Source organism: Hippopotamus amphibius, chromosome 2 (genome assembly GCF_030028045.1).
Source record: "Hippopotamus amphibius kiboko isolate mHipAmp2 chromosome 2, mHipAmp2.hap2, whole genome shotgun sequence".
NCBI lineage: Eukaryota > Metazoa > Chordata > Mammalia > Artiodactyla > Hippopotamidae > Hippopotamus > Hippopotamus amphibius.
The window spans coordinates 204,543,550-204,571,018 of NC_080187.1; the positions used below are offsets into that span (position 1 = coordinate 204,543,550).

At 46.6% G+C, this 27,469-nt stretch overlaps 1 protein-coding gene across 26 annotated transcripts; it reads left to right on the forward strand.

Moving 5' to 3' along the window:
• The first annotated feature begins 63 nt into the window (after positions 1-63).
• Positions 64-27,469, forward strand: TPM1 (tropomyosin 1). 26 transcript variants are annotated; one of them, XM_057722688.1, is made up of 10 exons: positions 64-352; positions 1,392-1,517; positions 13,375-13,508; positions 15,796-15,913; positions 17,113-17,183; positions 17,962-18,037; positions 18,499-18,561; positions 18,826-18,895; positions 20,321-20,399; positions 21,828-22,028. In XM_057722688.1, the coding sequence occupies exons 1-10, from the start codon at positions 239-241 to the stop codon at positions 21,829-21,831; spliced, it is 855 nt and encodes a 284-aa protein (XP_057578671.1). In that variant the 5' UTR covers positions 64-238; the 3' UTR covers positions 21,832-22,028. The 26 variants fall into 26 exon arrangements, with proteins under 26 accessions (XP_057578671.1, XP_057578673.1, XP_057578675.1 ...); XM_057722693.1 differs by lacking the exons at positions 1,392-1,517; positions 17,962-18,037 and adding exons at positions 1,075-1,200; positions 17,442-17,517 and having other exon boundaries at positions 153-352; XM_057722702.1 differs by lacking the exons at positions 17,962-18,037; positions 21,828-22,028 and adding exons at positions 1,075-1,200; positions 17,442-17,517 and having other exon boundaries at positions 153-352; positions 20,321-20,403.

The window sequence follows — 27,469 nt, forward strand, 5'->3', positions numbered from 1 at the left end:
CCCGCGGGAGCCGCGGGGAGGGCGCGGGGGGCGGAGGCAGGAGAGGGGGAAAGGGGGCAGGAGAAAAAAGCTTTTCCAAAAAAGTATTGGCTGTCTTGAGGAATGCGGTCGCCCCCTTGGGAAAGTACATATCTGGGAGCAGCAGGCGGCTCTGCGCTCGCACTCCGGCCCGGCCGCCCCACCGCGCGCTCGCCTCCCCGCTCCCGCCGCAGCCCCAGGGCCCCCCGCCGCCGCCACCATGGACGCCATCAAGAAGAAGATGCAAATGCTCAAGCTCGACAAGGAGAACGCCTTGGACCGAGCGGAGCAGGCGGAGGCCGATAAGAAGGCGGCGGAGGACAGGAGCAAGCAGGTCTGCGCCTCCCCGGCCCTGCGCCCGCCGGTCGCCCGCACTCTGCGCGCCGGGGGCCCCCGGGACCCGGGCCGGACCCCCCTCCCCGGCCCCTCACCCCGAGGACGCGGGGAGCCACCCCTGCTGCAGGACGTCTGAGGAGGGGGAGGGCAAGAGCCAGGCTCGGGCTAATTCTAACTTTCCCTCTCGTCTGGGGACGCTTCTTTCCCTTCTCTGGTTCCCAGGGCCCGCAAAGTCCCTCCAAGTCTTAGAGGCACTTGATTCTCAGGATCGGAAATCAATTTTGGATCCGGGGACGGGGGGGGGGGGGGGGGGGGTGAGGGTTGAAGGCAATCAAGTCCAGCAAGTGTTAGTTCTTCTGGACTTCCGACTGGGGAGTATAAAACTTTCAGCGGGGAGGGGGGAGAGTCACACAGTTTTTTCCTAAAAACTAAGATGGACTGAATAGAGAGTACGGCGGGCCGGGCAGACGGGGGCGTTTCTCTGCACCTCCAAGTTGCGGGCTTGAGCCCGCTGAGACCTCGGCAGGAGCCTCGTCCCGAGGGCAGGTGGGGTGCAGGAGTGGGCTCGGGGCCAGAGGAGCTTACCTAGGGACCCCTGAACCCCACTCGGCGGCGCCCCCAACCCGAAGGGCCCCAGCCAACCCGGTGCCCGTGTGTTGTGTGTGTGTCTAACACCCGGTCCGTGCCGGCCGCCCGCGCCCGCCCGCCGCCGCCCCCCAGCTGGAGGAGGACATAGCGGCCAAGGAGAAGCTGCTGCGGGTGTCGGAGGACGAGCGGGACCGGGTGCTGGAGGAGCTGCACAAGGCAGAGGACAGCCTCCTGGCCGCCGATGAGGCCGCCGCCAAGGTACCCGGGGCGCGCGGCGCGGCGCACGAATGGCTAACTCTGTCTCTCTCTCTCTCTCCCTCCCTGTCTTTCCCTTTCTCTTTCCCGCTGTCCCTGTCCTTCTGGCTCTGTGCACCCACACCCCTCCCCTGCGGGATCACGCTGCCTGCTGCACCCCCCCCTCCTCCCCGTCCCCCACGGCCAACTCCCAGCTGGAAGATGAGCTGGTGTCGCTGCAAAAGAAACTCAAGGCCACTGAAGATGAACTGGACAAATACTCCGAGGCTCTCAAAGATGCCCAGGAGAAGCTGGAGCTGGCAGAAAAAAAGGCCACCGACGTAAGTGCACGCACACACTGCCCCCCTCACCTCCTGCCCTAGTGGCCGCTCTGGGGTCACCACAGGGGCCAGAGAGCAATGGAGGAGGGTTACCTCCTCCTGCTGGACACCTGCACACAGCCTGCCATGGCCCAGAGCACTGGATGCTGCCTCCGACTGCTACTGCACACATTCATTTTTGTTTCATCCATTCCTCTCTATTTTCTCCTTCCTTCCCCCACCCTTGGGGGTGGAGAGGGGTGGGTGAGAAGCTGGGAGAATACAGTAGCTGAAATTGGACCCTGGAGGTGAACCCTGCCTCCATGGTGGCAGAAAACCTCTGAGGTGTCATCACCAAGGTTTGTGCAAACAGAATGCCTCGTTTTCTCCACTTTCTTTCCTTTTGCCGTCTCTGGTGGATGGGAAGGCCTGGTTTTTGGTGGTGGTCTAATCAGGATACAGAGAGTCTGGCCTCTATATTGAAAAAATGGCATGGTGCTACTTCTACTTAGAAGTCTAAGCTTGATGGTGGGCCACAGAAACACTTGAGGCCTCCTTACTCACTAGGGAAGTCTTAATCCAGCCCTTAAGATCTGCCTGGGAAGACGATACTTGCTTGGGTCTGCAGTCTGAGGGCATCAGATCCAGAAAGTAAGCTGGGAGTTATATATAGCTCAGTGCTTTATATGGTATAGTGAGCTAGCTGCCCCCTGACTCTCCCGCTCGCCCCACCCCGACCTGTCAGCCTCTGACAACCACCGCATAGTTTCAAGGGTGATGCACACACCACAAAAGCTCCGCCAGGATTCTGTCCACTGCCCTCTGGAATCTTTTTAACTGAAGAGCTTGCCTCTTCTGCCGCATAAGTCAAGACAAGCATGAGATTTCCCAAGGACTGACTTCTTTTCACACCATTCTAGAAGCTAATTAAGCCTAGAGGCCCAATTAGGAAAGAATTCCTTGCGAAGTTGGTAACAATTTCAAGAATGTATGAGCACCAGGGAAAGCTATGCCCAGAAAGTTGAACTGCCAAGCGCAACGGCAGAATTTTTTGTATGAGAGTAAAGTGTAAATTGCTGGAGGGTCTGCATCTTGAAATCAGTAAAAGCTTTCTGTGACACGACAGGTGTGAAATGTAATCTCCAAGTGTGCTTTGTAAATGAGAGCTCCAGACACAGGACATTTAGAATCTGACAAGAAGAAAGTTTCAGTGAAAAGCAAGGTCCCTGGAAAAGGGGGTTCAGGGAAGCACTGATTGAGCTAAGACATTTAAGTTACAAACTACCTGGCTTTAGAAAAAAAGCCAAAAAATACATAAAACTCTGTGCCAGTTTTGTATAATGTAGATCAGATGTCTGTTCTGTATATGTCTGTCTCCCCCAAATTCTCCAGCAGGACGTTTATTTAGCTTTTTCAAAAGAGCCGCTGATAGATCAAGGAGAGATATTCCTTATAAGGAAAAGAATGCAGAGAATTTGAAAATAGCCCAGTAAGACTGAAAGCAAGAGGAGACAAAAGCTACTACAATTCCTAAGAGGAAAAAAATCATAATTATTATAACTATGTGGTGCTCTCTTGTCTTTATTGAAAAGTCTTGTTTAAGGGAGCATTGGAATGAGGTGAGGCAGAAGTGGCAAGGAGGATATTTAAAGCCCATGGGGGGGTGGAGCTAGAAGGAGGGGGAGGTTTTTGAAGATGTGTTCTTTTTTTCCCACTGGAAAGCTGTCCCTAATATGGTACACTTTTTTTTTTAAGTCGTATATTGATCACCTTTCCCTTTAAGACATTTTAGGTTCTTTGGAACCTGTAGGGATGTGGAAGATGTTTGCAAAGAAATGCTATATTTAGAGTGATTCCTAGCTAGTAAAAATAGTCAAGACTTGAGGAGGAAGAGACAGATGTCATTAGAGGAAGGAGGAGGTAGGAGAGAGGTCAACTTCCTGAGCTAGAGTCATATTACATTTAGGATTAGGACATTGCACTGCCATTACTCACCAGTGTAAAACATTTTCACATTTTTCTACTACTAAAAACATTTTTCTACTAATGTACCAGCATACATTACAAATCCTATTCCAGAAATGGGCTCTTCCTAGCTTGAAAGGTTGTAATTCGAAAGGTCGGGTCTTTGATGGTTTTGTTTTGAATTTTCTGTCGTCACTCCACTTAAGTGAGGCTGAAAGGGATCAAGGGCTCCATTTTCTCTCTGGCCCCAACCCCTTCCCCAATAACTGTGATGTCTCTGACATGTGCAGTATGTGCATCCTTATTCCCTGTAGGTCTTTGCTTCCTAAATCAATGATTCTCAAACTTACCTAAACAATCACCTAGGATGGTTTAAAAACTGAAAATCCAGGCTGCACCCCAGGCCAATTAGAATCGCTGGGAGTGGAACCCAGGGGTTAGTATTTGTTAAACACCCAGGTGATTCCAATGTGCAGCCAACGCAGAGAACTGTCCTTAAACTCTTGTATGATGACATCAGCATGCAAATGAACTCACCTGAAACTGACTTTCCCACGTGCTTGAAAAGCAGGACATTAAGTCACTAGTTGGCTGCTTAGAGCATCTGCACGTGTCCAGCAGTTTCTGCCACTCCTGGAGGCTCCCAGATGCCCCTTTCTCCCACAGTCTGTACTCCTAGGGAAGCAGTTGTGACCTCCCTCCTGACTAGATGAACTGTGTGGAAACAAAGCAAGAGGCTCCACCTACCGGATGCGAGGGCCGGTGCTGGCTTTGTTAGTCTCAGCAGAGGCTGTGAGAAAGTCCGTAGCAAATGAGCCAGAAAAGCAAGGAGCTTCGTAGTTAGGGCTTTGGAGGAGGAGGGGGTTGCCAAGTGTGTTTTCTTTCTCTTCATTATCCTACACTTAAACACATAGGAGCTGACTTGAAGAGCCTTCTGTGAGAAAGGTGAGGAAAGAAAGCTGAGACTTAGAAGACATTTAGAAACGTAGCCCAAGGGGAGGCTGGTTCCTAGAGATTGTGTCCACTTTGGTTTATATCCAGCTGTAGCCGTGCTTGGGTTCTGTAGCCTTCCTCGGTGCGCCTTTTTAAGGCATCTCGGTCCAGCCCAGAATTGGTCAGATTCCCGGAGATCTCCGAGGCTGATCTAAAACCAGAGGAGCGGGGCTTCCCTGGTGGCGCAGTGGTTGAGAATCCGCCTGCCGATGCTGGGGAAACGGATTCGATCCCCGCTCTAGGACGATTCCCACCAAAAAAAAAAAAGAGAAGTAAAAAAATAAAACCAGAGGAGGTTGTAACTAGAAGGGACTCTTGGGACCGTTGTTTTTTTATGGAAAGGAAGTCCCAGAGAGGCCGGCGGGCCTGAGGTCCCACAGCTGGTTATGGGCTGACTCTGAAGACAGTGCCTGTGTGTTTACTAACTAAAGCGATCCTTTGAGTTAACTGTGTACAAGGCATTGCGCTTAGCGCTTTCTATTATTTCATAATCCTCACAGCAGCCCTGTGAGAAATGTACCACTATTAACCGCGCTTTTACAGATGAAGTCAAGTTACTTTCTCAGTCACACAGCCAGGAGAGAACCAAAAGCCAGATTCTAACCTGGGAAGACTGCATTTAAGAGATTTAACCTCTGTGCGGTATGTTAGTGGTTTTCACTTCATGAGTGTGGAGGGGGATGAGAGTTGTTAGGATCTTATGTCCTGGGGTTCTTTACAACGAGGAACAGCCCCTTTGGGGGCACATGCAAGCCCCAAACCCCTCGCTCCTCTCCTCTCTTTCCTGAGCATGGGAATCTAGAAGCGGAGCGCTCCCGCCGCCAGTAGGCGGCACCATCGCCCTTTACAGCCAGATCCGTTCCTCCCGGTTCCCCACGGCGCCGGGGAGGGGCGCCGGGAGTGGAAGCACCACCCTCGGCGCCCAGGCCACCCTCCCGCCCACCAGGTGCCCCCGCGGCCGCGAGCATGCGCAGTGCCTCCCGCGGGCGGCGAATTCCAGGGGTCCGCGGCGCGGGACCCGCCCCGCCCGCTGGGCCCGCCCCCGGCGCTCGCGCACCCGCCGGCGGTTCGCCTGCGCCGCCGGGGAGGCCGCGACTTCCGGGCTGTGCCTGGGCCGCAGCAGGGGGCGCCGGCGTCGCGCGCCGCGGCCTGGGCGGGGCGGCCGGGTGGTCGGGGTGCGGCGGCAGTGGCGGCAGGAGCGCAGCAGCCGGCCTCTCCCCGCGCAGCCCGCCCGCCTGCCGGCCCTCTGCCGCCCGGCGCGATGGCGGGGAGCAGCTCGCTGGAGGCGGTGCGCAGGAAGATCCGGAGCCTGCAGGAGCAGGCGGACGCCGCGGAGGAGCGGGCGGGCAGCCTGCAGCGCGAGCTGGACTACGAGAGGAAGCTGAGGGAGACCGTAAGGGACCCCCCCCATCGCCCACCCCCGGAGGCGCCCCTCGGGGCCCCCCGGAGCGCACCTGCCCCCGCCGCCCCTCCCCCAGCCTCGGGGCGCACCTGGCGCACCTGGGCCCGCAGGTGTCGGGCTCTGGGGAGGGGCGCTGCCCGTTCACCTCAGCCCTTTTCATCTCTCTGGTTTACAGTCAGAGAACCGAGGGGGAATTAGGAGTGGTGTCGAGAAGGTTCTGGAAGCAGCACCTTCCCAGAAGGAGCTCTCACGTCTGGGGTGTTTGCGTTCGGCCGGGCGTCTCGGGTGCCCCGGGATGTGCCCTTTGCGCTGCTGGCATTATTTACGCGGAGGGTGGGGACGGGAGAGCCCTCCTTTCGGAAATCCGTTCTTTTGGAAACCGCGCTAACAGGTCACGTCTGAGGCATTGCCAAGCTTTGGGGCCCGGGGATGCTAAATCCCCAATCCCTGTTCAGCCTTGGTTTCTTGAAAGCCTGTTTCTCTGCGGTGGTTGAGACACTGACGGTGCGTTTTCTGACTTACTCTGCGGCCCTTTGCCTTTCCCTTCCTTAACCATCCCTCCTCCCAAGTTCTCCTGTACGGATAGATGTCGCTTTGTTACCGAGTCTTGAAAAAAAGTTGGCTAAATAGCTGCGATTATTGGGTGTTTTCTCCCGCCGGCTTCCCCCTCCCCCACGGTGAGTGTAATACCTGGCTTCCTTCCTTTCTCCTAAGGCAAACGTATCTGGCAAACAGGATTTCAGAGGTAGTTTAGGCTTTTGGGGTGTGTGTGTGTGTGTGTGTGTGTGTGTGTGTGTGTGTAATCAGGATGCTCAGACACTTTGGGAATTTCATCACAAGCGCTCTTATGGGGTCCTGCTGTGTTTAATAGACGCCTACTCTGAGTTGAGAAGTGTATGTAATGGTATTATGGCTGGCTGCAGAAGCTACAAGACCTGTTTTGCATAAAATACCTAGAAGCAAACTGGTCCCCTTAAGAGGAAGGCCTAGCTAGATGAAGTTTCAGTTAAAATAGGCAGGAACCGGGAAGTCAATAGGCAAAAGATCATTTTCTGTAAAGCACAAGACAGTAAGGTCCCATGGATGTCTCTGAATTTGGCCAGGCAATCAATGAATCCTTACTACCTCTCTGGCTCGCAGCTGTCCTTGAACCATTAGAACCAATAGAATATGATAACGGATAAGAGCAAGAACTCTGGGCTCAGGCTGCCAGGATTTGAATCATTTAACTTCTCAGTCCCTCAGTTCCCCAAATGTAAAATGGGGGTAGTGGTAGTACCTGCCTGTTGTGAGGATGAAGAGAGTATGTGTAAAGAAGTTGCACGGGCGCTTAGCACCCTGGAGTAAGTACCTTGTGTCAGCTGGTATTAGAACTGCTCTGCACTCAGCATAGCTTATTACTCCTTTGCTTTCAGTGCACCAGCTGTCAAAGGGTCTTAAAAATGGGCTGCTGATTTCACTACATCTTAAAACACTCCATTTCAGTGCTTCTAATCTTTTTCTTCTTCTTCTTTTTTCACCTTGAACAGAGAGGGGACAGGGCAGGCTGGAAGGAATGTTTGGTGGGTCGAAGTGGTATTAGTGGTGGAAATTGGTAGACCTCCCTTCCCCCTGCTAAGAAAGGGAATATGTGGTCCTGTACAGGAGAACCTCTTGTGGACTCTTGGCCCGGTGATTGATGTTAGACACAGAAGATAAATTTTATGAAGGTCACGTTGTTACTATTATACTCGCCTTCTCTTTTGGGCTTAGTTTTTATAATAGTACTCTTCCTGGCCTAGTTGGGCTTTATGTTAAAAGTGGTTTAAATAGCTTTATTTTTTTTAAGTGATTTTTGAAAATAGTCTATCCAGGTGATTGAATGGACATAGAGCTTTTCATGACAGAAACTTGAGGTCAGACCACTGAAGAGAGAGATTTAGATTGAGATTTTCCTAACTTAAGAAAATGGAATTTACAGATAGCTAATTTAAGGTGATTTCTTGGTAGTTGTCAGACATAGCTGTGAGTTAAGTTAGCAGTCACAGTTTCTCTTGGCAGCAAAGATAAAAATTTAGTGATAAAGTCATGAACCACTGCAAAAAATATTTGGAGAGTTGGCCCTGAATTCACATCCTCAAAGATTCAGACAGGCTGAATTGGCCCTATTACAACTAGCACGTACCTTGGAAAAAGCAGCCATCCCTTTTTTTTATTGGTTTGTTTTTCCAAGGTGTGTGGGCCCTTCAAAATGTTGGAATGAGGCTACTTTGCTTGATGTACTGGTTGACTCCAGGTCTTGTGACCCACTAGGGTTTTGTTTGCCTTTTGTTCTTATCAAAGGAAAAGAGGGAGCAAGAAGAAGCCAGTCCTCCTTCCTCCTTTCTGGACAGTACCCAGCAAACAAGGGGACTTACAGTTGCAGCCTATAGGTTCTTTTTTTTTTTTTTTTTTTTTTTTTATTTATTTATTGGCTGCATTGGGTCTTCATTGCTGCACACGGGCTTTCTCTGGTTGCTGCGAGTAGGGGCTACTCTTCATTGTGGTGCGTGGGCTCCTCATTGTAGTGGCTTCTTCTGTTGTGGAGCATGGCCCTAGGCATGTGGGCTTCAATAGTTGCGGCACACGGGCTCAATAGTTGTGGCTTATGGGGTCTAGAGCACAGACTCAATAGTTGTGGCGCACAGGCTTAGTTGCTCCGTCGCATGTGGAATCTTCTCAGAGCAGGGCTTGAACCCTCATCCCCTGCATTGGCAGGTGGATTCTTAACCACTGCGCCACCTAGGAAGTCCAGCCTGTAGGTTCTTAACTGGTAATTTTATTAAGTCATGGGAAAAACCAATTTACAAAAATTCCCAGCCCTTTCCCTCTTTAGAGTTGGTAAATAGTTCTGAGAACAGGAATCTAAAAGTGCGTTTTGTGCTCCCTTTGGCACCCCCAGGGTGGCAGTAGCTGGAGTGTATACTCTGGCTTTCTGCTTTCATGTATAGGCAAGGCGAAGGCACTACAATGCCCTTTTCACATCCTTTCTCACTCATTATACAAATATGCCTCATAAATTATAGGCTTTGCTGCGAATAGAGAAGTTGTTTTTATCTCTTATCCATGGGAGTGCCCCTTAATGTCATCCGTGTTTTTTCCACTTTCCTTACCATATAAGGGCAGAAGTTTAACTTGGCTGTAGTGACTTGGTCTTACACAGTAAGTTGGGTGAGACTTTCTCTCTACAACTACAGTTTGCATGAAGTAAAGAGACCTGACCTTTGATCATCCCATGTTGCACTCCAGTTCAGGCAGAACTTTGAAAATATAGTCTAGAGGATTTTAGGATAAAATATTATCCTCCTACAGTTATTTCTTCATAATAGTCTTAACGAGAGTGCTTTTTTTTTAAGTAAAAATCATCACTATTTTTAAACTGTCTTTAGTTATATTGGCTTTCATGAAAATCTAGGCCGTGTAAAAGTTTTCTTTCAAATCAGACTTGGGGTAACATTTTGCTATATTGCAGGGTCATGCCCTTGACTTCTGTGTAGTTTCTTGTTGAAGTGGGTAGGCATGGCGTACACCTGCCGTTGTTTTCTGTTTCAGTAGCTAGTACCTTGTGGAAAGGGGCAGGGGGCACATACAGCTCTAAGGCACCTCACAAGTGCAGAGCGCCTGGTGGCTGTTTAATAACAGATCTGCAGGAAGACAATTGGTAGCCTTTGCTAATGTTAGCAGTCTCTTTTCTGAGTAGCTCATTACATGTTGGGACACAATAGCACTTTTGAAATAAAAAACTAGCATCCCAAACAAAGACTTCACCAGCAGTATCAACACATGGGCTGTTGTTAGAAGCTAACCCAGTGCACTAAGGGTGATTTCCATGCCTGGAAATAATTTGCGTCTGGGGTCTTGACCCTTCCCAAACACCTTGTTATTTATATCTGCTTTTTAAATAACAGATGGTCATGTGGCTGTGGGGTTTGTACTGGCTGAGGCAATAGCCAGTTAAGTCTTAAGTAGACTGCCCAGGTGCTGTGATGAAAAGAACCTTAGAAAATATCTAAATAAGCCTCAGATCTCAGAGAATACATACCGGATATAAAAGTTAGTGAAGGTGAGAGATGTGGACCTTTTGAACACAGAGCATAATCCAAAAAAAAAAGGAAGTGAAGAGTATCCTTAATTTATGGAATTGAATATATCTCAAATTCTAGGGAACTAAACTAAATTGCGATCAGACCAGTATGGTGAGGCCTGAGAAGCCAGTGAGAGTCCAGGTTTTTGCCTGGGGAAGCTTACATAGAGATAGATACCTCCCAGACACTGCTTTCAGATCTAGGCTGTAACCTACAAGCACCTTTGCCCATCCTGCTCTGAAACCTCTGGGGCCACAGGTGTTGGCCTCTGGGATTGAGAGCAAATGCTCTGTGTCCTTGTGTGAGCTGTTACCCACTGGTGTTACTTGATGACATTTTCGACTTTATACCATACCTTTTTTCAAAAAGGATTGAGAGGACTTGTTTAGCGGATGATATTCAGTACAGTATCTGTTCTCCTAGTCCTAGTTAGGTTCGGTCACTGAAGGCCTCTTTCTCAGCTAGGGGGTTGGGATGGGGTGGCTGAAGAGAACCTGCTGCTCTGACGTCAGAAGGCAGAAAGACTCCGTAGGTGAGAACCACCAGTTCCAGGGCTTCCGTGAGGCTCCAGGAGGCCTTGAGAAGGGAGGCAGGTGAGCCAGCACATGAGGAGCAGGGCGCTTGGATGCTAGTCTTGTCTCCTGCTGGTGGCTGTGTGACTGAGCATGCTTCAGCCCTCAGAGTCAAAGACCCATCCCTCTTCCTATTTTCTCTTCAACAAAGGGCTGAGATGAGTGGCTGCCACAGGATTTGCCAACTTCTTTGGATGGTGGGTGAGGTAGAGGGGTGGTTGCTTTTTTATAATGCAGCTTCCTGCTGTCCTTTCTGAGCTCTTAAAGCAGGATCTCTGGGGATGGAGCCTGGAAATGTGTGTTTTTAATATGCGTCTCCTAGTGAATTTGGACACCCAGCCATTTGTGGGAACTGCTGGATGATGCCTAAGAACCCTTCCAGCTGAACATCTGAGACCCCATTTTGTGGACCACCCACAGGTCTGTTCTCTGTGTTGCCCCAGTCCTGGTTCCTAGGACAGGTCTCCTTTCCCAGCCATTGTCTGGGTGCCCTGTATGAGGCCTGTTGACTGGCCTGTTGTTTGGGTGCCCTGTATGAGGCCTGTTGGCTGTAGGACACAACCCCTAATGAACGTTCTACAAAATGCTCCTGGGGAAGAGGAGTTAAGGACATTTATAAAACAGTATCCAGAGCTAAAGGAAAGAACAGTTAGAGTGGAGGCAATAAGAGGGAAGAGAGAAGATTCGGATTGGTGGGGGTTCCTCTCAGGTAGGGAGGTCTTTTGTGCCGGGGCAGGAACAAACATGAGGGGTGCTGTCTCCTTACTCTCCAACACCCCAGGTGTGGGGGTTGCCAGGGACCTAGACTGGCCCATCACCTGGAAGGTTCTCTCCCCAAAGCATAAATAGTCTCCTTTCTGTGAGTACAAAGTCCTTGAAGTTGGGGCCCAGACTGAAAACAGAGCAGGAAACGTAGAGTGTGGTGGCTACAAAATCTTGTTGACATTTCTCTGGCTGCAGCATCTATAACAAGGGTATTTAAGGAATGGGGGAAATGCTTTTGAGTACATGACCTAGACACTCTACTGAGGTTTTTTGTTGGTGGTGTTTTGGGGGGTGGTTTTTGTTCTGCTCTTCATTTTAGTTTTCGGCTTTCAGAGTTGCTTACTTGTTTCCCCCAGTTCATAAAAGGAGTAGAATTTTACTAGAAATGGAAAATATAGGAAAGAAATCTGACCTGACCTAAAAGTATACCCTTCATGTATACCTCCTTCCAGATTTTTTATTAATGGCACTGAAAACTTCTAAAGTTCCCATGCTTCAGAAGTGTGTGACCTGTTACCCTCTTCCCTCCTCCAAAAAATCCCAGCATTCACCTGCTGGTCACACCTGGTGTGGCCCATTACGAGCTGCTCACCTGTAATGATTTACTTTGTGGGCCAGTACAGTTGTAAACTGACCTTGGATTCATTTCACATTTTCCCCTGCTCCCTGCCTCCATCAGCCAATTATTACTACAAAGTTAATTTTTGACAAGATAAAAGTGTATTTGCATGTTTTTATAAGAAGTCCTTCATCATGGCTGTAGATGTCCTAATCACCTCTCTTTCCCAGGGAGAACTTGGCTTTAAAAATTTTACAAATCTAGATGAGGAAAGAGCAGAATGTTCTCGTGTTCCTTTAGTTCAAGGCCATAATCGCAGACTAACTACATGTGCGTTTCAAACTGTGTATCATGGGTCCAGGAACTAGGAGAGCTGCTTTTGTTTAAATTAGGATTGGTGTTACCCATTTTATTCAGTAGGCATTTACTGAGCCCATACTCTGTGCAGAGAATTGTGATTCCTTGCACATAAGAAGCTTACAGTTGAGTAAGGAAGACAGGACTGTAGTGCATATTGTAGTTTTTAGAAAACTCCCAAGTGTCTTGAAAACCCCATCACCCCAGGATAAGCACACATTCAAAGTGGATGAGGAAACAGTACTGGATTAACAGATTTCGTCTCTCACTTCCATGCGTAATATTTAAACAGCCATCAATGCAAGTGTATTGCATTGATGTCTTGCAAGTGTTCTGAGGCTCATAGTAACAAATGCTCATAACTGTAGGTAACATTGCATCCCCCAAAAGAAACATCTTATTTCAGAGATAGACACCAAGTAAAAACAGTATCTGTACTGCTTTTCTTCTAAGAAGTTTGAAACTCTTCTGACAGCAACCGCTACTTGTGAGAAATTCCTGTAGGCTTATGTCACAAATGCTTGGGAAATTTGTCTTGGCACTATTCCAGTGTGACCCGTTATTCTAAAGGGGTGCTGAAGGGCAGGGGGGTTACTGGATTTTGTTGTGTCTCCCTATGGTGTATATCTTAGAACCACTGAATTTAAAAATATTTCAGTTCCTAAAATATTTAATAAAGCCCTTTTGAGAACATGATCAGGTGAAAGGAGAATTGAGACTCCTGAGTCCAAGTTCTCGCTGTGCTGCTCTCATCTTGTGTGACTGTGCCTGGGTGAGTCCCGTTGCCTCCGTCCACACCTCAGGCCCCACCGAGTGAGGTGGCTGTGATGAAGCTCCCCGTTAACAGGCAGGTAAAACCCATGTGTTGAAATCTGTGGAGGAAAGGAACCAAGTGAGAGACGTTGCCAGTGGTCTCTCTGTCCAGTGAGGATGGTGTGTGTGGATCTGCATATATCCCAGGGTGGACATTCACTGGGTAAATCGATGGATGAACGTATCCAACAACTCCAGAGTTGACCAGGGCTTGTAACGCACTTTAGAGTGGCTCACTGCAAGGCCCAGGCTTCCTGTCTGGAACCAGCGTTTCCGTCTCAGCCCCTCCTGAAGGCACTACCCTCACTTTCTCTCCAACACTGAAATGGCTTTCACTCTCTCTGCCCAGGCTGAAGCCGATGTAGCTTCTCTGAACAGACGCATCCAGCTGGTTGAGGAAGAGTTGGATCGCGCCCAGGAGCGTCTGGCAACAGCTCTGCAGAAGCTGGAGGAGGCCGAGAAGGCAGCAGATGAGAGTGAGAGGTGAGGACCCCTCATCCAGCCCACCTGTTAGCACAGCCTTTCCTCCTGGTGGAACGGAAGGGCTTCTCTGATCTTGGGCATCTAAGAATTTTCCAGTACCTTGGTGATATGATTTCCTCACTTGTTGCACCTTTGTGCAAAGCACTGTTTTAAACCCCAAGATTACAAAGAAGAAAAAGTCCCTACTCTGCCCTCCTAGAACTCACCACCCGATCAGGGAGATGGGTGTGTAAACAGGAGGTTCTAGGGATGTGTTTGGTTCTTTCATTCCTGCTGACCATGGAGCAATTATGCATTTTTTTAAAGATAACTTTATTTTTTTTACACATGGTAAATGCTTTATTTTCATATAAACATTAAAACGTAAAATACAAACATTAAAACATAGAACATGAATAGAGACCCCATTGTCCAGTTCTCAAAGCAGGTACAACAGGAAAATATTTTTGAGTCTGCTTAACTCCAAACCCTCAAATGGGAAAACAACCTTAGAGACCGGGGTGAGGGAACATGATGGGGCAGAGTCTGGGTCTACAGATGTCATCTCTCCTGCCAGGCAGAGGGGAGCAGGGCAGGAGCAAAGTTTTTTCTTTTGGAGAAATCAGTCACAGTCACAAGAATTTGTTTCTAAAACATCTAAATTTACTAGATGCAAGGATTGGTAAGACATAAGATTTAAAAGATAACTTTATTTTAAATTATACCAAGGAGGCTTAGACCGAGGTGAATACAGTATGTGCTATCTGTTGTCAAATAGCCCAGCAAATGAGTGGAAGAGAAAGCACAGACGAAACAGAAATATGATCCACAAAAGTAAACTGTTTTGGACTTAGTAAAGCCGATAAAACACACGTGCACAGGTAAATACAGCCAGATCCACGTGTCTTATGAGCCTGCTCCCCCTGTGACCTGGCTCTACCTTACTTATTACCCCAAGATTCAGCCTTGTGGTAGTAAAGGAAAACCAGGGTCATATCGGCCATCGTGTATTCCAGAAGGCATTTTTTTCTCAGTTTAACTACTCCAGTTATTGTACTCATATTACTTGGAAGCACTCCAAGAAAGACTCCACAAGACTAGAGAGTTCTGCCCTTTGAGGGATGACAAAGTAGTGTGGTATCTCAAACACTGGCAGCGTGTGTCTGTGCTGTGACCTGGGCAGGTGCATGTGGTCAATCATTTTGTCAGTTTCTCCATCTTTGAGGTGCATTTTTGTCCCCTGCCACCATGGAGAAAGAATGATTTCAGACTTTAGGATTAAAGAAGCTCTTTAGCTGAAGCTTTCAGCTCATTATTCACTGTTGCTTGTTGTTTCTTTTCTGACCAAGAGTTTTGGAATTCTTAAAAATGACTCATCATCTCTTGCAGTGTACACATAACCAGCGGTTTTGTGGCTAGCTTCTTCCTGAAATACACTTGTTAGTGAACCTGAAAGGTAATCTGGCAATGTTAGACTTCGGAGTAAAAAGGTATTTAGAGATCACTTACTCCCGTCCCCTGATTTTACAAATGAGAAAACTAGGGTTCAGAGACTGGTGTGGCCTGCCTAAACTCTGAAAGAGAATTTATGGCCAGGCAAAGATGCCGGTCTCCTAAAATATATTGTAGTCTTCATTTGAAAAAAAAAAAAAGTGATTTATTTATCTTACTGTGTACTTAAGATTTTGGTAAATGAATCCCATTTTAACATAACTTGTTATTGCATAAATCTGTGATGTATCATAGGTCAGTTAACATTTTCCAAAACTTACACTGTGCCGAAGGATCCAAATATGCACGTCAGCATAGGAGATGGTGTTGGTCCTGCCTCTCAGCACCTCTACTATGAAAGTGTCATTATAGGCAAAACTCAGTTTCTTCTCTGAAGTATAGGTCGACCCACATGTTCTAACTTTGGTCCATTTTCAGGCTGAAGGTTCCCACCGGAAAAGGAAGAAATCCCATTTTTATATAGCGAGTAAAGCATGCTGGCTTTCCCTGATTCCATGCCTCCCAGATTCAAACAGGATCCTGACATGGTACCTTTCATTTAACATTAGCTGCCTGGACAGTGTCAACAGTAATGAAAGTGTAAGCTTCCATCCACAATAAACAGAGAGGGAAGTGCATGTCTTTGTTCTGCCTTCAGCTCTGGAAAGTCTTGTTTCATGGTTTGGAAGATAAAAGTAGCTCTGTGCTGTGTTTCAGTCTGTCAGTTACACCGAGCCTCACAAACCGCTGGGGAGCAGTGTGAGTTCACGGAGGTCGCCTCTAAATCTTGGGTCTTCCTGCACGTCTTCCTTTTCAGAGGCATGAAAGTCATTGAAAGCCGAGCCCAAAAGGATGAGGAGAAAATGGAAATTCAGGAGATCCAACTGAAAGAGGCCAAGCACATCGCTGAGGATGCCGACCGCAAGTATGAAGAGGTCAGATCCTGAGGCCCAAGGCCTCGTGGACTCCCAGCCGTGGCCCAGGAGCTGGGGGGAGACAGGCAGCAGTGTGCAGCCTTACGTTCTTCAGTGAAACCATCTGCTTCCTCAGCAGAAATGGGTGGTCTTGAGAAGCAGAGTTCCTTTGTCCCCGGAAAACGGTTCTTAATTTTGATCCTGCTAGGGATCAGTCACGCTGGGAAGGACCAAAGGTTTTTTTGTCCTCCCCCCAGCCCAAAGACCAGTACAAAAGATCTTTGGCCAAGAGAAGGGAGAGTTGGGTCTCTTGTGTTTTGTGGAAGGGGTCTCTCATGCTGTCACCACGCAAGCAGTTCTCCCTAGCATGATTCTCCTGGTGCAGCATGTTTCAGAAAGCATAGAGACACAGACCATGCCTTGCTCCCTAGATTCATGGAGGCTTCTCTGTCATCCTCCTCTCTCCTCAAGGTTCACAGGTGAATCACTCCTGGCCATGTCCCCATGAAAGCAACCTCCTATGGTAACAGAGCCCACATGACTGTTAAGGTTTTAGTTTTTCCCATAATGTAATACAGCTGTCCTGAAAGAGCATTGGCTCTTCATCCTCATCCTCTCCCTCTCCAGGTTACACTGTGACCCCCTAATTTTGAATACTTTTGTAGGATCCCTTCTCTCTGGTCCTTTCTTCCATTGACCTCATTAGTCATCTCACTAGCTTCTCATGTTAGCATCTCTTGCTATTTCTGTTGGCATTTTTGACCTCCTCCACACAAAGGAAGTTGAGGTACAGAGCTCTAAATTGATGAAGTTCTTAGGATTATTTTCAGGCTTGTCTTGCAGCCCCCACCTTTTCAGCATAAAAGGCATCATGTCTCATCATACTGCTGTTTTTGAGATGATGAATTTCATCTCTCTCCCTCCTTCCACACTTGGTCTGGCTGCTGTGTAATTATACAGGCTTCACCTGGGTCGGACTTCAGATGAGCTTGCTCACTCGTGACTAACCATTCTCGTTCTTTGTGAGCGGAAGCCTCTGGTCTCCTTGCCATGGGCACTCCTGGTGGAGAGTTGCTTCTCTGCAGTCCACGGGAAAGAGGATCATCTTGTTTGCAGACAAGAACTCCTAGGAGCTGATGGATCCCGTCCGCACCCCCACACCCCCTACTCGGAGCCTGGAAGACCCATGGCGTGTGTGTTTTGTGTTTGTCCTGCTGCAGGTGGCCCGTAAGCTGGTCATCATTGAGAGTGACCTGGAGCGTGCAGAGGAGCGGGCTGAGCTCTCAGAAGGGTAAGCGGGCCCAGCACCAGGAGGCTGTGTGTGGGGTGCTGCGGAGCAGTGACTAAACAGCATGACCTTCTGGCAGCTGCACATTTACCTATTTCAGCTCAGGGCTCCTCATGTGCTCATTTGATGTGGATGAGCCAGGAATATGGAACACGGAGGACTTGTGTGGGGTGTCTGTGTATGAATGCGTGTATCACTGCATGCCTTACCTGCACACTGATTTTGAGAATGGCCTTGTGCATTTCCTGTGTCCACTAACAGCCAAGTTCGACAGCTGGAAGAACAATTAAGAATAATGGATCAGACCTTGAAAGCATTAATGGCTGCAGAGGATAAGGTACTGATGGCTCATGTATGGGTTTTAGGCTTAACTGCAACCCAGGCGTCGTTCAGCTTCCAATGCCTACTGGTTCGTTTTTATAACGACTGCACCTTCACAACACCCTCTGCTATCTTATATCTTGCTTTAAGTGCTTTCTTTGGGTCTTTTATACTCCTTTGTTTTTCCTTCATAAATGCTCTTTGGTGCAGCCAAAAAAGAAGCCAAATTATCACACTTCGGGATTGTTGGATTTTGTCACCCTCCCTTTCTGCTGTTGAAAGGTCGGGGGCAGTGTCCATGGCGAAATTGAGCGTTTTAGTACCTTGATGATTTGGCTACTTTAAGGCAGCCCTTTGTTCTCTAGGACTCGGTTTTCATTTTTTCCCATCCCTCTCCTTTTTCTCTCCTCCTTCCTTTGGCTTATCTCCCACCCTTTCTGCCTCTGATTGAAAACGTTAGCAAATGTGCCGAGCTTGAAGAAGAGTTGAAAACTGTGACGAACAACTTGAAGTCACTGGAGGCTCAGGCTGAGAAGGTAGGCCAGGAGCATGGTGTTGGGGGAAAGGCATCTTTTAAGAGCTGCTCTAGAGACACCCACTTTTTCTCTTCCGAGGCCCTGCCAATGAAAGGCGGAGTCCATTAGGCACTTCAGCACATGCCGTCATTTTGAGGTGATTTCCTGATGGTTATCAATAACGGATTCTTTTTTTTTTTTTTTTTATGGAGAGAATCTATTTTACGTTGAGTATGTGAGTCATCTGCAACAACTTAATTTAAACCAAGTGCCAAATGGATAGGTTATCTTCTTATCCCGTGTAAAACAATAGGCAGGAAAACAGAGAGCGTATTGTTATATGCCATTTGATAGCAGAGGCTCCATTACCTCCTGAGAGATCCTCAACATCTGTTGACTGGGCTGGCACTTTGGTTGTATTAGGAGACATAAGTATAGGGTGAGCTGTGGCCTGACATCTGGAATGTTCTCTCCAATTGCAGTACTCGCAGAAGGAAGACAAGTACGAGGAGGAGATCAAGGTCCTCTCTGACAAGCTGAAGGAGGTAAAATCAGGGTGTTCTGAACAAAGCCAGCTGGACTGTTTTTCTTATGGAGCTGGTCAGGGCGTTTTCATTTTAAAGTGAGAGTGATCCAGGGATTTTCAGGGGTGGTCTCGGAGAGCGAGCTGTGGTGATTGACTGGCGGGTGGTCTCAGACCCCGTTCATGGGTGCCAGGCTTGATTTTCATTCTCTAGTTTCCCTGTCTTTGTTGCTACCGGAAAAATAAAACTTCCCTATTCTGATTGAAATAAATTGGATTATCACAGGCTGAGACGCGGGCCGAGTTTGCGGAGAGGTCAGTAACTAAATTGGAGAAAAGCATTGATGACTTAGAAGGTAAGATCTTAAGTTTTGTTTTTACCTTAATCCTTACGGCTGAATACTGACCTGGCAAAATGATTTTCCAATCATCGCGTCCTCCTTGATACACTCCTTTGCTCTTGCACGGTCTTCCTGTCTGCCCCTTGGGATTTTCCTTCTGTGGCTCTTAAACTCTGCTCGCCAGATGACTGTTAGCCACCAGACAGGCCCCGTCTCTTTTTGTAGCAGCAGATGCCAAGCGGCTCTACTGCACACTCTTCAGAAGTGTGGCAGGTTTATTTTTCACTGTGAGTGAGGTGGTTGTAGGTGAGAACGACTGATAGGTTTTCTGTCTTTAGTGATAACCTCCTTATTGTCAGAATGGTATGGATTTGTTTTTAGGCACAGCTTATCTTCTCCCAAGTGTGAATTCAGTGTAAGGGTTTGGACTTATTTTGTAAGTTACTAATCATCTTGGCCTATGCTCTGTATCCTGAAAGATGGGTGGAGGGCAATAGGGCATTGCACTTTGATATTGTATTTAAGCATTTCTCCGCTAAGATATTTAGGTTTTATTTTAGTAACACCCTCTCTGTCCCTCAGAAATCATAAGTGTCGAGCTCTGAGGCTGCGAAAAAGAAAGAAAAAATATATATAAAATATATACATCAAAGGTGGAGGGGGCTAGAGAAGGACTGGAGGTTGGTGCAAATGATAACCAAGCTGGTGGAAAAGAGAAAGTGACAAATGGTTGCAAAACAATCTGCCAAAGTGCAGCAACGTATGAAACCTTCATCTTTAGAAAAACTGAACTGCAGACTTGGCACAGCAACACCATAAAAAGCATGACTCTCCTTACTTTCCAAGCCTCCTGGACCAGGGAGGGCAGCTTGAGTGGGAAGACCACAGGAGTAGTCTGGATGGCACCAACAAATCCATATCCCAGTGGTCTAGTTTGGTCAGGAAGTCAGTGGTTACCGGGCGGGGCCCGATAAGGATTACAGACTGTAGTCACAAATTGTTCCTGCAAAACAATGCCCTTGGATGTTTTTTCCACTGTTTATAGTTGCAGGCGGCTGACTACTCCAGTGTAATTAAATTATAGCTCTATAAAAGAAAGATGTTCTACTACCCCTCCCCCAACCAGGAGGCAGGCTTCCGTGGTTTTGTTTAGGGTGTAACAGGGTTTACTGATATACCTACCATATTTGTTATGATTTTCGTGTTGAGTTTCTGGTTTTACTTTCTAATGGGTTTTGTTCTTTTTGTTTTTGTTTCAATTTTATTAAAAACAAAACGCACGCCTCCTGCATTGGCCACCTGCTGCGGCACCAATTCCTTCATGCATTGCCCTTTTCTTGCTGCTGTGTCGGGATGGTGTCCATGCCACCCTCACTCACCCTCCATCTCTTGATCACTCTCCATGTCCTTGCACCTCTGCCTTCCACTTCCTGGTCATAGACGAGCTGTACGCTCAGAAACTGAAGTACAAAGCCATCAGCGAGGAGCTGGACCACGCTCTCAACGATATGACTTCCATGTAAATGTTCATCCACCCTGCCTGCTCACAGCTGTGCCCTCATACTAATATGATCAATTTGCCACCACTCCCTTCTGTAGCTCCAGAATCTCCATCTTGACACCTTTCTGCTCACTCTCTTTGCATAACCTAGGATAGTCACTGTTTTTCTCACGTTCTACTAACATAAAGGCCAAGTAGATTGTCTATACAAACCTTTCAGAATCCATTCGTTTCACACTGTCTCAGCTAGGTCGTTCCCAAGAAGCAGTGAACTGGAATATGAGTGACTTGGGCACTGTCCTTTTAGGAAATTAAACTAGGCTCCAGTAAAATTAGAAGGCCATGCAATTGTGGAGGAATTTCCCAAGAAATATCAAAAGCCGGTTTCCTGAGATTCAATTAAATATAATGTGAACATTTTTCGTAGAAGAAATATAAATTTAAGGAAGCCTACACTCAGGTGACTGAGGCTCTGAGAGAAGGGAAATTGATCCAGAACAGCATGAAGAATGTTGCTGTAAAGGATCTCATCTTCCTTACTTTTAAGAATTTTAGACAGAAAGGAACCGTCTACTGAGTAGCCAAGCCTTTAATTTTCTGTTTATATAAAAAGAATTGACATACAAACACCGCAACCTGTGTCAAAGAAATGGGACATAAAACACAGATTGTGTAGTATGAGTTTGGAAGTTAATGGTCCAGCTTTTACTACTGCTGGGCAGTGCAAGTGGAGTAGAGGTCGTCTTAATCTCACCAGAACCTGGAGCATACACGACTAACTTACATGTTGCTAAGCAAACCTGAACGTTTAACTGGTTCTGCCCTCTAAATTCTAACCTGGAATGTTTCACAGAGGCTTCCTTTTAACCTCACAAGATGGCATTGAATTCCATGTAAGCTGGAAATTTCATTTTCCTGGCCCACCTGTCATTCCTTTACCCGTGCAGAAAAATGGTAGCTTAAGAGTGTTGGCATGTGCCTGCTGCCTTACAGATTATAGAATCACCACACAGCCCTTGGAGGCATGACTGTCACCATGGAAACTAGAGAGCATTCCATCCTCTCTTCCCTCATTTGTAAGTGAGGGGATGGATCAGATCATCTGTCTCTAAGTGCTAAAATGTGGTGATTCTAATGAGGAAGAACTTTTAGCATCAAGTATGGTTAAATATTCTGAAAAGTGGGTTTAGCTTAAAATTTGTTTTTAAGTTCTGTTCATGGGTCTTCTTACAACGGCCCCTCCCCCAGGAGGGGCTTGTGCTGGCCTCAGGTCCAGACACTGGTGGGCAAAGGATTGACATCCTCCTGCAGGTGCAGCTGGCAGCAGGTTTTGCATGTCTGCTTCTCACCTGTGTTTCAAGTGCTGCTCTCATCTGTTAGTTTAGCTTCTCTGTTTTCCATTGTGCCACTTTTTTTCTTTTTCTCCCACCTTTTCTCTTCATGCAGATAAGTTTCTTTGCTTCACTTCTCCCAAGACCCCTTCATCAAGCTGGATGTCCCACCTCTCTGAGCTCTGCAGTTTGTCTGTTCTCCAGCTGACCCTGGTTCTTTCTTTTCACATCCTGCCTTAGGGCCAGGAACGCACTGTGCTTCCTATTGTACAGAAGCTCCTCATTTCAGTGTAAAATAAACACTGTATAAGCTATTTCTGTTTGCTCTTCTTTTTACTTCTTATTTATTGGCATTTTAGTTTCAACACTGAATAAACCTACAAATCTGCTTCACACATATGAGGGTTAATCTTTGGCTGCTGCTTGCTCCTTTTTTTTTTTTTTTTTTTTTTTCCATTCTGAACACCATATATTAATATCAAGAGTCTCTAAAGCAGTAGCTCCTTGTGGAACTTTTTAAAACTACCTATGCCTGGGTCCTTCTCAGAGCTTTGTTTTGCAAAGGTTAGAGTGAGGCCTGAGCATCTGTTTATTTTTAGGGATTGAGATGTTTCTAATATGTAGTACGGGGGTATGTAGTACAGGTTGAGCACCTCTGCACAGGGGATGTTGCTTGTTGGAGTCAGAAGATCTGCCTTGAGCAGTGCCTTCCTCTGCCAGATGTTTAGTTGGGATGTGGAGAGCTCTCTGTTGGTGTTTAGGTGGCCGTGCTTGGGAGGGTGTGGCTAACTAATGAAAGGCTGCCGCCCCCACACTGCCAGAAACTTACATATCAGAAAAGGTGAAAAGGAAAGTGGATTCTAACATTGTAAATTGAGGTTATCATTGATCATTCTTTTACAGCACAAAGAACAGTTAAAGCTTTTTAAAAGTATATTCATTCCTCAGCCACCTTCATTTTGATCATGAAATGACATTCTTAGGTTTTAGGAACATATGATTCTGTTCAAGATTTATTTTTGTGCTCTTAAGAACATCATGTATTTTTTAGGAGGGATTTTACTTACATAATCTTTGTGATAATTAACTTTTTTTTTTCATTTGTGAACATCTTTAAAGCATAGCTATTAAAGTTGGTTCTTTTTTTCTTACCCACTGAAAATAGAAATTGTTCAGTCATAGTTTATTTTATTAGTTATATTTATTAATTCAAAGACAGCAATTAAGTGATTTTTTTAAACATGTCAAAATTAGAACTTTATAATGATATGGACTTTTAATTCCCAACATTTCTCATCCTCAGCAATCTGGCTGTATTTCTCCTGTGTTTTAAACGTGGGTGATCTTCATCTGTGTATAGTTTTTCTTAGCTTAAGAGTGTTTATATATCCCTATATTCAAATAAATTTGGACAAACTGAAAATGTGAGTCACTCAACAAAGACTTCAGGACCGAGTAAGAGTACTGTTTTTAAGAGGACCATGAATTTAGCAATGGTATGAATTTAAAAATTTATAATCTAGACAATGTCTCTCCTTTGAAAGTAGAAAGACGTCTGTGATTTTTTTTTTCCCTGAGGCTTCTTGGGCCTGCTTTGACTATGATTCCTGCCTTGTTCTTTTAAAATTCAGAGTAATGGAAGTGGGCCCTTCTCTGAGTAACCCTGCTCCCTGCGGGATACAAGATGACAAGTCTGAAAGTTCTGCTGAGCAGATGTTCAGTTAATTCTGGCAGCACATCTGTTTTTTGGAAACTCTTCCAGAGACTTTCACACTTTCTATAAATATATTCTACAAGGGGAAATGGGTAACTGATGGATTGGGAAGGCAAATCTGGAATAGCCCAGAAAGATACAGGTGCACAAGAGGATAAATAACTAGTTGATTTTATCAAGAAATTGTTGGGGCCCAGGCTTCTAGCTCAGAGGGTCAGGCCATACAAAGAGGCAGCTGCTGCAGTAGCCTTGGTTAGACCAAACCCCAGAAGCACTGCTTGGCACTAGACACCCCAGACCTTGGGGAAATAGAACAGGAGGGGAAAACACATGCAAACATATAATCATTCCAGTCCCCCCAGGCATACCAGTTCCACGGCAGCTGAAGTGGCGCAGATCCAGAGGAGGAAGTGGTGGAGACAGCTGTCATTTAAGCTGCATTCACATTGACCCTCTGGGTTCTCTAGGTTTTCCCCAGAGTTCTTCCATCCCAGCTTGGCTGCACATTGGCTCAGCAAACTGAGACATCTACCTGCCTGTGTTGGTACCTCCCACGTAATAGTGTGAATGTGCTCATGGGGTTTAGATTTTGCAACCCCCAAACATGCAGCATACCATGAAAGGTAGGGAGAATGTGGTAAAGAGATGACCCAGAAATATTCTTTGCCCTTGATGAGCTGGCCATCTTGTGGGGAGATAGATGAGTGAAGCAGGTCTGATCTAACAGGTGGTATGCATTTAGAGTCAACAAGGAATAGAGACAGTAGTTCTGGTTGGGAGCTCTCTGGAGGAGGTGACAATTGCATGGGGGTTTGAGTATTCAGAAAATTTGGATTAGCAAAGAAGACGAGGCGGCAGAGATCCCAAGCCAGAAAGCACAGTGACTGTAGCGTATTCCCCATCTCCTACCATATATGAGAGAAGACTAAAATTAGAATTGATCAATTGCCCAACAGACCTGGGGGCTAGAGACCAAACATTTTTATTTCCCCCGGGGTATAGGATTATCAGCTTTTCAAGATCATTAAGAGTTTTGTGGGTCTAGGTTGTCACCGTAATTCGAAACAATCATGTATTCTCCAGCTTTTTAAGTGCCAGGTTCTTGTCCTTGTTTGGACATTCCCTGGACCATCAGATACAGACTGACTGGCGGCTGCCTTCCTTGCCAAGTGAGCAGATTACGTGCCCGTATGTAAAATGCATGTTGCACTGGTCTCCATGTGGCTTTTTGATATTTTTACTCATTTTATACACATCCATCTAGCACCAGAGAATGCCATCCTCTTCAGGAAGTCAACAGTTAAATTTTAAATCAATTTTGAGTGGAGATAAGTGCTTGTTCTTTTGCGCTTTGAGTAGGGTAACACACCCTGTATCTAAGCTGGATGAGAGTTCAGAATTTTCACCCTGTACCACAGCGATTGGGGGAGGGACACGGAGCTTAGTTCTGCACTTCAAAAATTGTTAATGCAGTGGCGGTAGGCCCTCTAGGTGCTAACCTGAAAGGAAAGCCAACCCTGGTAGTGGAGATAAAAGGGTTCCGGGAAGAGGTGAGCAGAAATGGGCAGGTCGAGGTTTTGCAGGAAGCTCTCGCTGAGCACTAGCAAGGAGTGGGCTCACCTCCAGGCCTGCCCCAGTTTCTGAGGCTGTTAGCAGAAGCTGCATTCGGCCCACTTCACACGGTGGTTTCACTGAGATGCATGAAGAACATTCCCTCTCTCTGTCCTCCTCCTCGGATCCTGCCTCTCTCTTTCCCTCCCTCCTGCCAAGAGAGGAGTCCTGGCTTTCCCTAAGTCTGCCAGGCCTTTTCCCATCCACCCTTCCTGGGCACAAGACCGCTGACCATGGGGTAAGGGTAACCTCAGCAAGTGACCGGCGCCTGAGGTACCTCTGTGTTCTCTTAACTGCCTCTCACCACCTTCAGCTAACCTCTTCTTCCTTCTGCCTCTTCTCTTCTGCTAACCTGCTTGCTGACGTGTACAGATCAACTCTACCAGCAACTTGAGCAAAACCGTCGCCTAACTAACCAACTAAAGCTGGCCCTGAATGAGGATTAAACTTAAGTGGGAAAGAACCTGGGCTGAATTCTAGGAATGCAGCCCATGGGCAGGAAACCTAAGACTGTCAAACCTTCCACAATAGGGTTGAAAATGATTGCTTTCTGCAGAATTGAACATGAATCAGTTGAAAGGCTGGCCTTGCCTGCATTTTCCTCTGATATCTGGAATAATGAAGTTCTCTTTAATCCCCAAACCACTTTTATGGTAAAATTACATCTGTGTCTGTGGATCAACGTTTGTAATCAGTTCAGCACTCGTCTTTGCAGTAGCAGGTCCTCTTGTTTGAACTGACACATGATGAGGACCAAAAAAATGTTTTCTATTTCCTACAGAGAACTGAGTCCTGCTTTAAGTTAGAAAGCCAGAGCAGAGGGGTGTGTATGTGTATAAGTATATATATATATTATATATAGGATGTGATATATATAATATATATTCCTATTACATATTCATATTTCTAAGTTCTAAGTATCTGGTATAGTGTTTGAAATATGATTAAATGTACCTATGCTTGGGCAGAATAGCTTTTGAAAACAGGAGCTCATGTCAGAAGTCCCTGATTGTCTGAAAGGTATGCTTTTATTCAGTTTAAGAGTGGTGTTGGAATCTGGTGAGAATGTCATGCTGGTAATACATAGAACACTGTGAGAATAATAAGAGAATGTCCTACCAGAGTGTGCATGAAACGTGTTGGTGATTTCTTTTTAATGAGCAACAGAAATAAATCAGAAAGCCTATTTACGTCATGATGGTTTTCTGTGAGATTGTGTTACCACGCAGCTCTCAGACCTTAACTGCCTGTAGCTCAGAAACGTCTGCTGTTAACTTCAGTGCTGCGAGCACCCCTCCCTGTTCCCACGGCGCAGGACTCGTGAACCTTCACCAACCCCGCCAGCATTTTGTGCTCCGTGGATTGTTGGTGGAGGTTGACTTGGCCACTCTGAGAACCTGCTGTGCCTGTAGTTCCTTCGGGTCCAAGACAGTGTCCCCTTCGTAGGTCCTTGTCTGGAAATGAATCATGTCTTAGGAGCATGCCTGGTCCTAATCATCTCATCCTGTGTTTGTGATTGATGTTTGCCTGCCTAAATGTACAAACCACCACTGTGTCCAAAGCGCAGCTATTCATGACTTAATTTTCTAATCCCACCACAGAGAAAGTGGCTCATGCCAAAGAAGAAAACCTTAGTATGCACCAGATGCTGGATCAGACTTTACTGGAGTTAAACAACATGTGAAAACCTCCTTAGCTGCGACCACATTCTTTCATGTTGTTTTTGTTTTTTGTTTTGTGTTTAAACACCATGCTTACCATGAAACCCCTTAAATGCATTTTTATTTACTTTTACCACTGTCACAGAAACATCCACAAAATACCAGCTAGATCGGGGGTGGGGAAGACACACACACACAGAGGCAAGCCCGTGTCAAGGCAACAATGATTTAAATGTGCCATTTCCCAAGTTGACGTTGCCACACTTCTTAGAGAGTCTAGCAACACAGTATGCTTAGTCAGTCCAGGAATCCTCGCTGAAGCAGAAAGACTTACACTCAAAGTGCCAATGATACATGAACAGGAAGATTAATGTTGGAAACACAATCAGGTGTGTGGATTGGTGCTACTTTAAACAAAAAGTCCCACTGTGGTCTTTCGTTCAATATTGTACAATTTAGAATTCTGTCCAACACTAATTTATTTTGTCTTGAGTTTTACGATGAGGTGAGACTGTGGATCCTGTCTGCCAGAATGCACTAAAGCCAAGGGTTTGTAAGACACCATGCTCTTCTCAGGCTTCTGTTTTCTTCTGATTGGCACGTTTGCAGTTCGTTACAACTCGTGGGATAGCATGCAATGTGGACTTCCACCATGTTCAAATGAAAGATTTAGGCACCGTGTACAATGGTGAAGAAAAAACATTGTCTTAAGAGTTATAACTGTATGGAAACCTTGTATAATGATATGGAATAAATGCACGTTGTAGAACA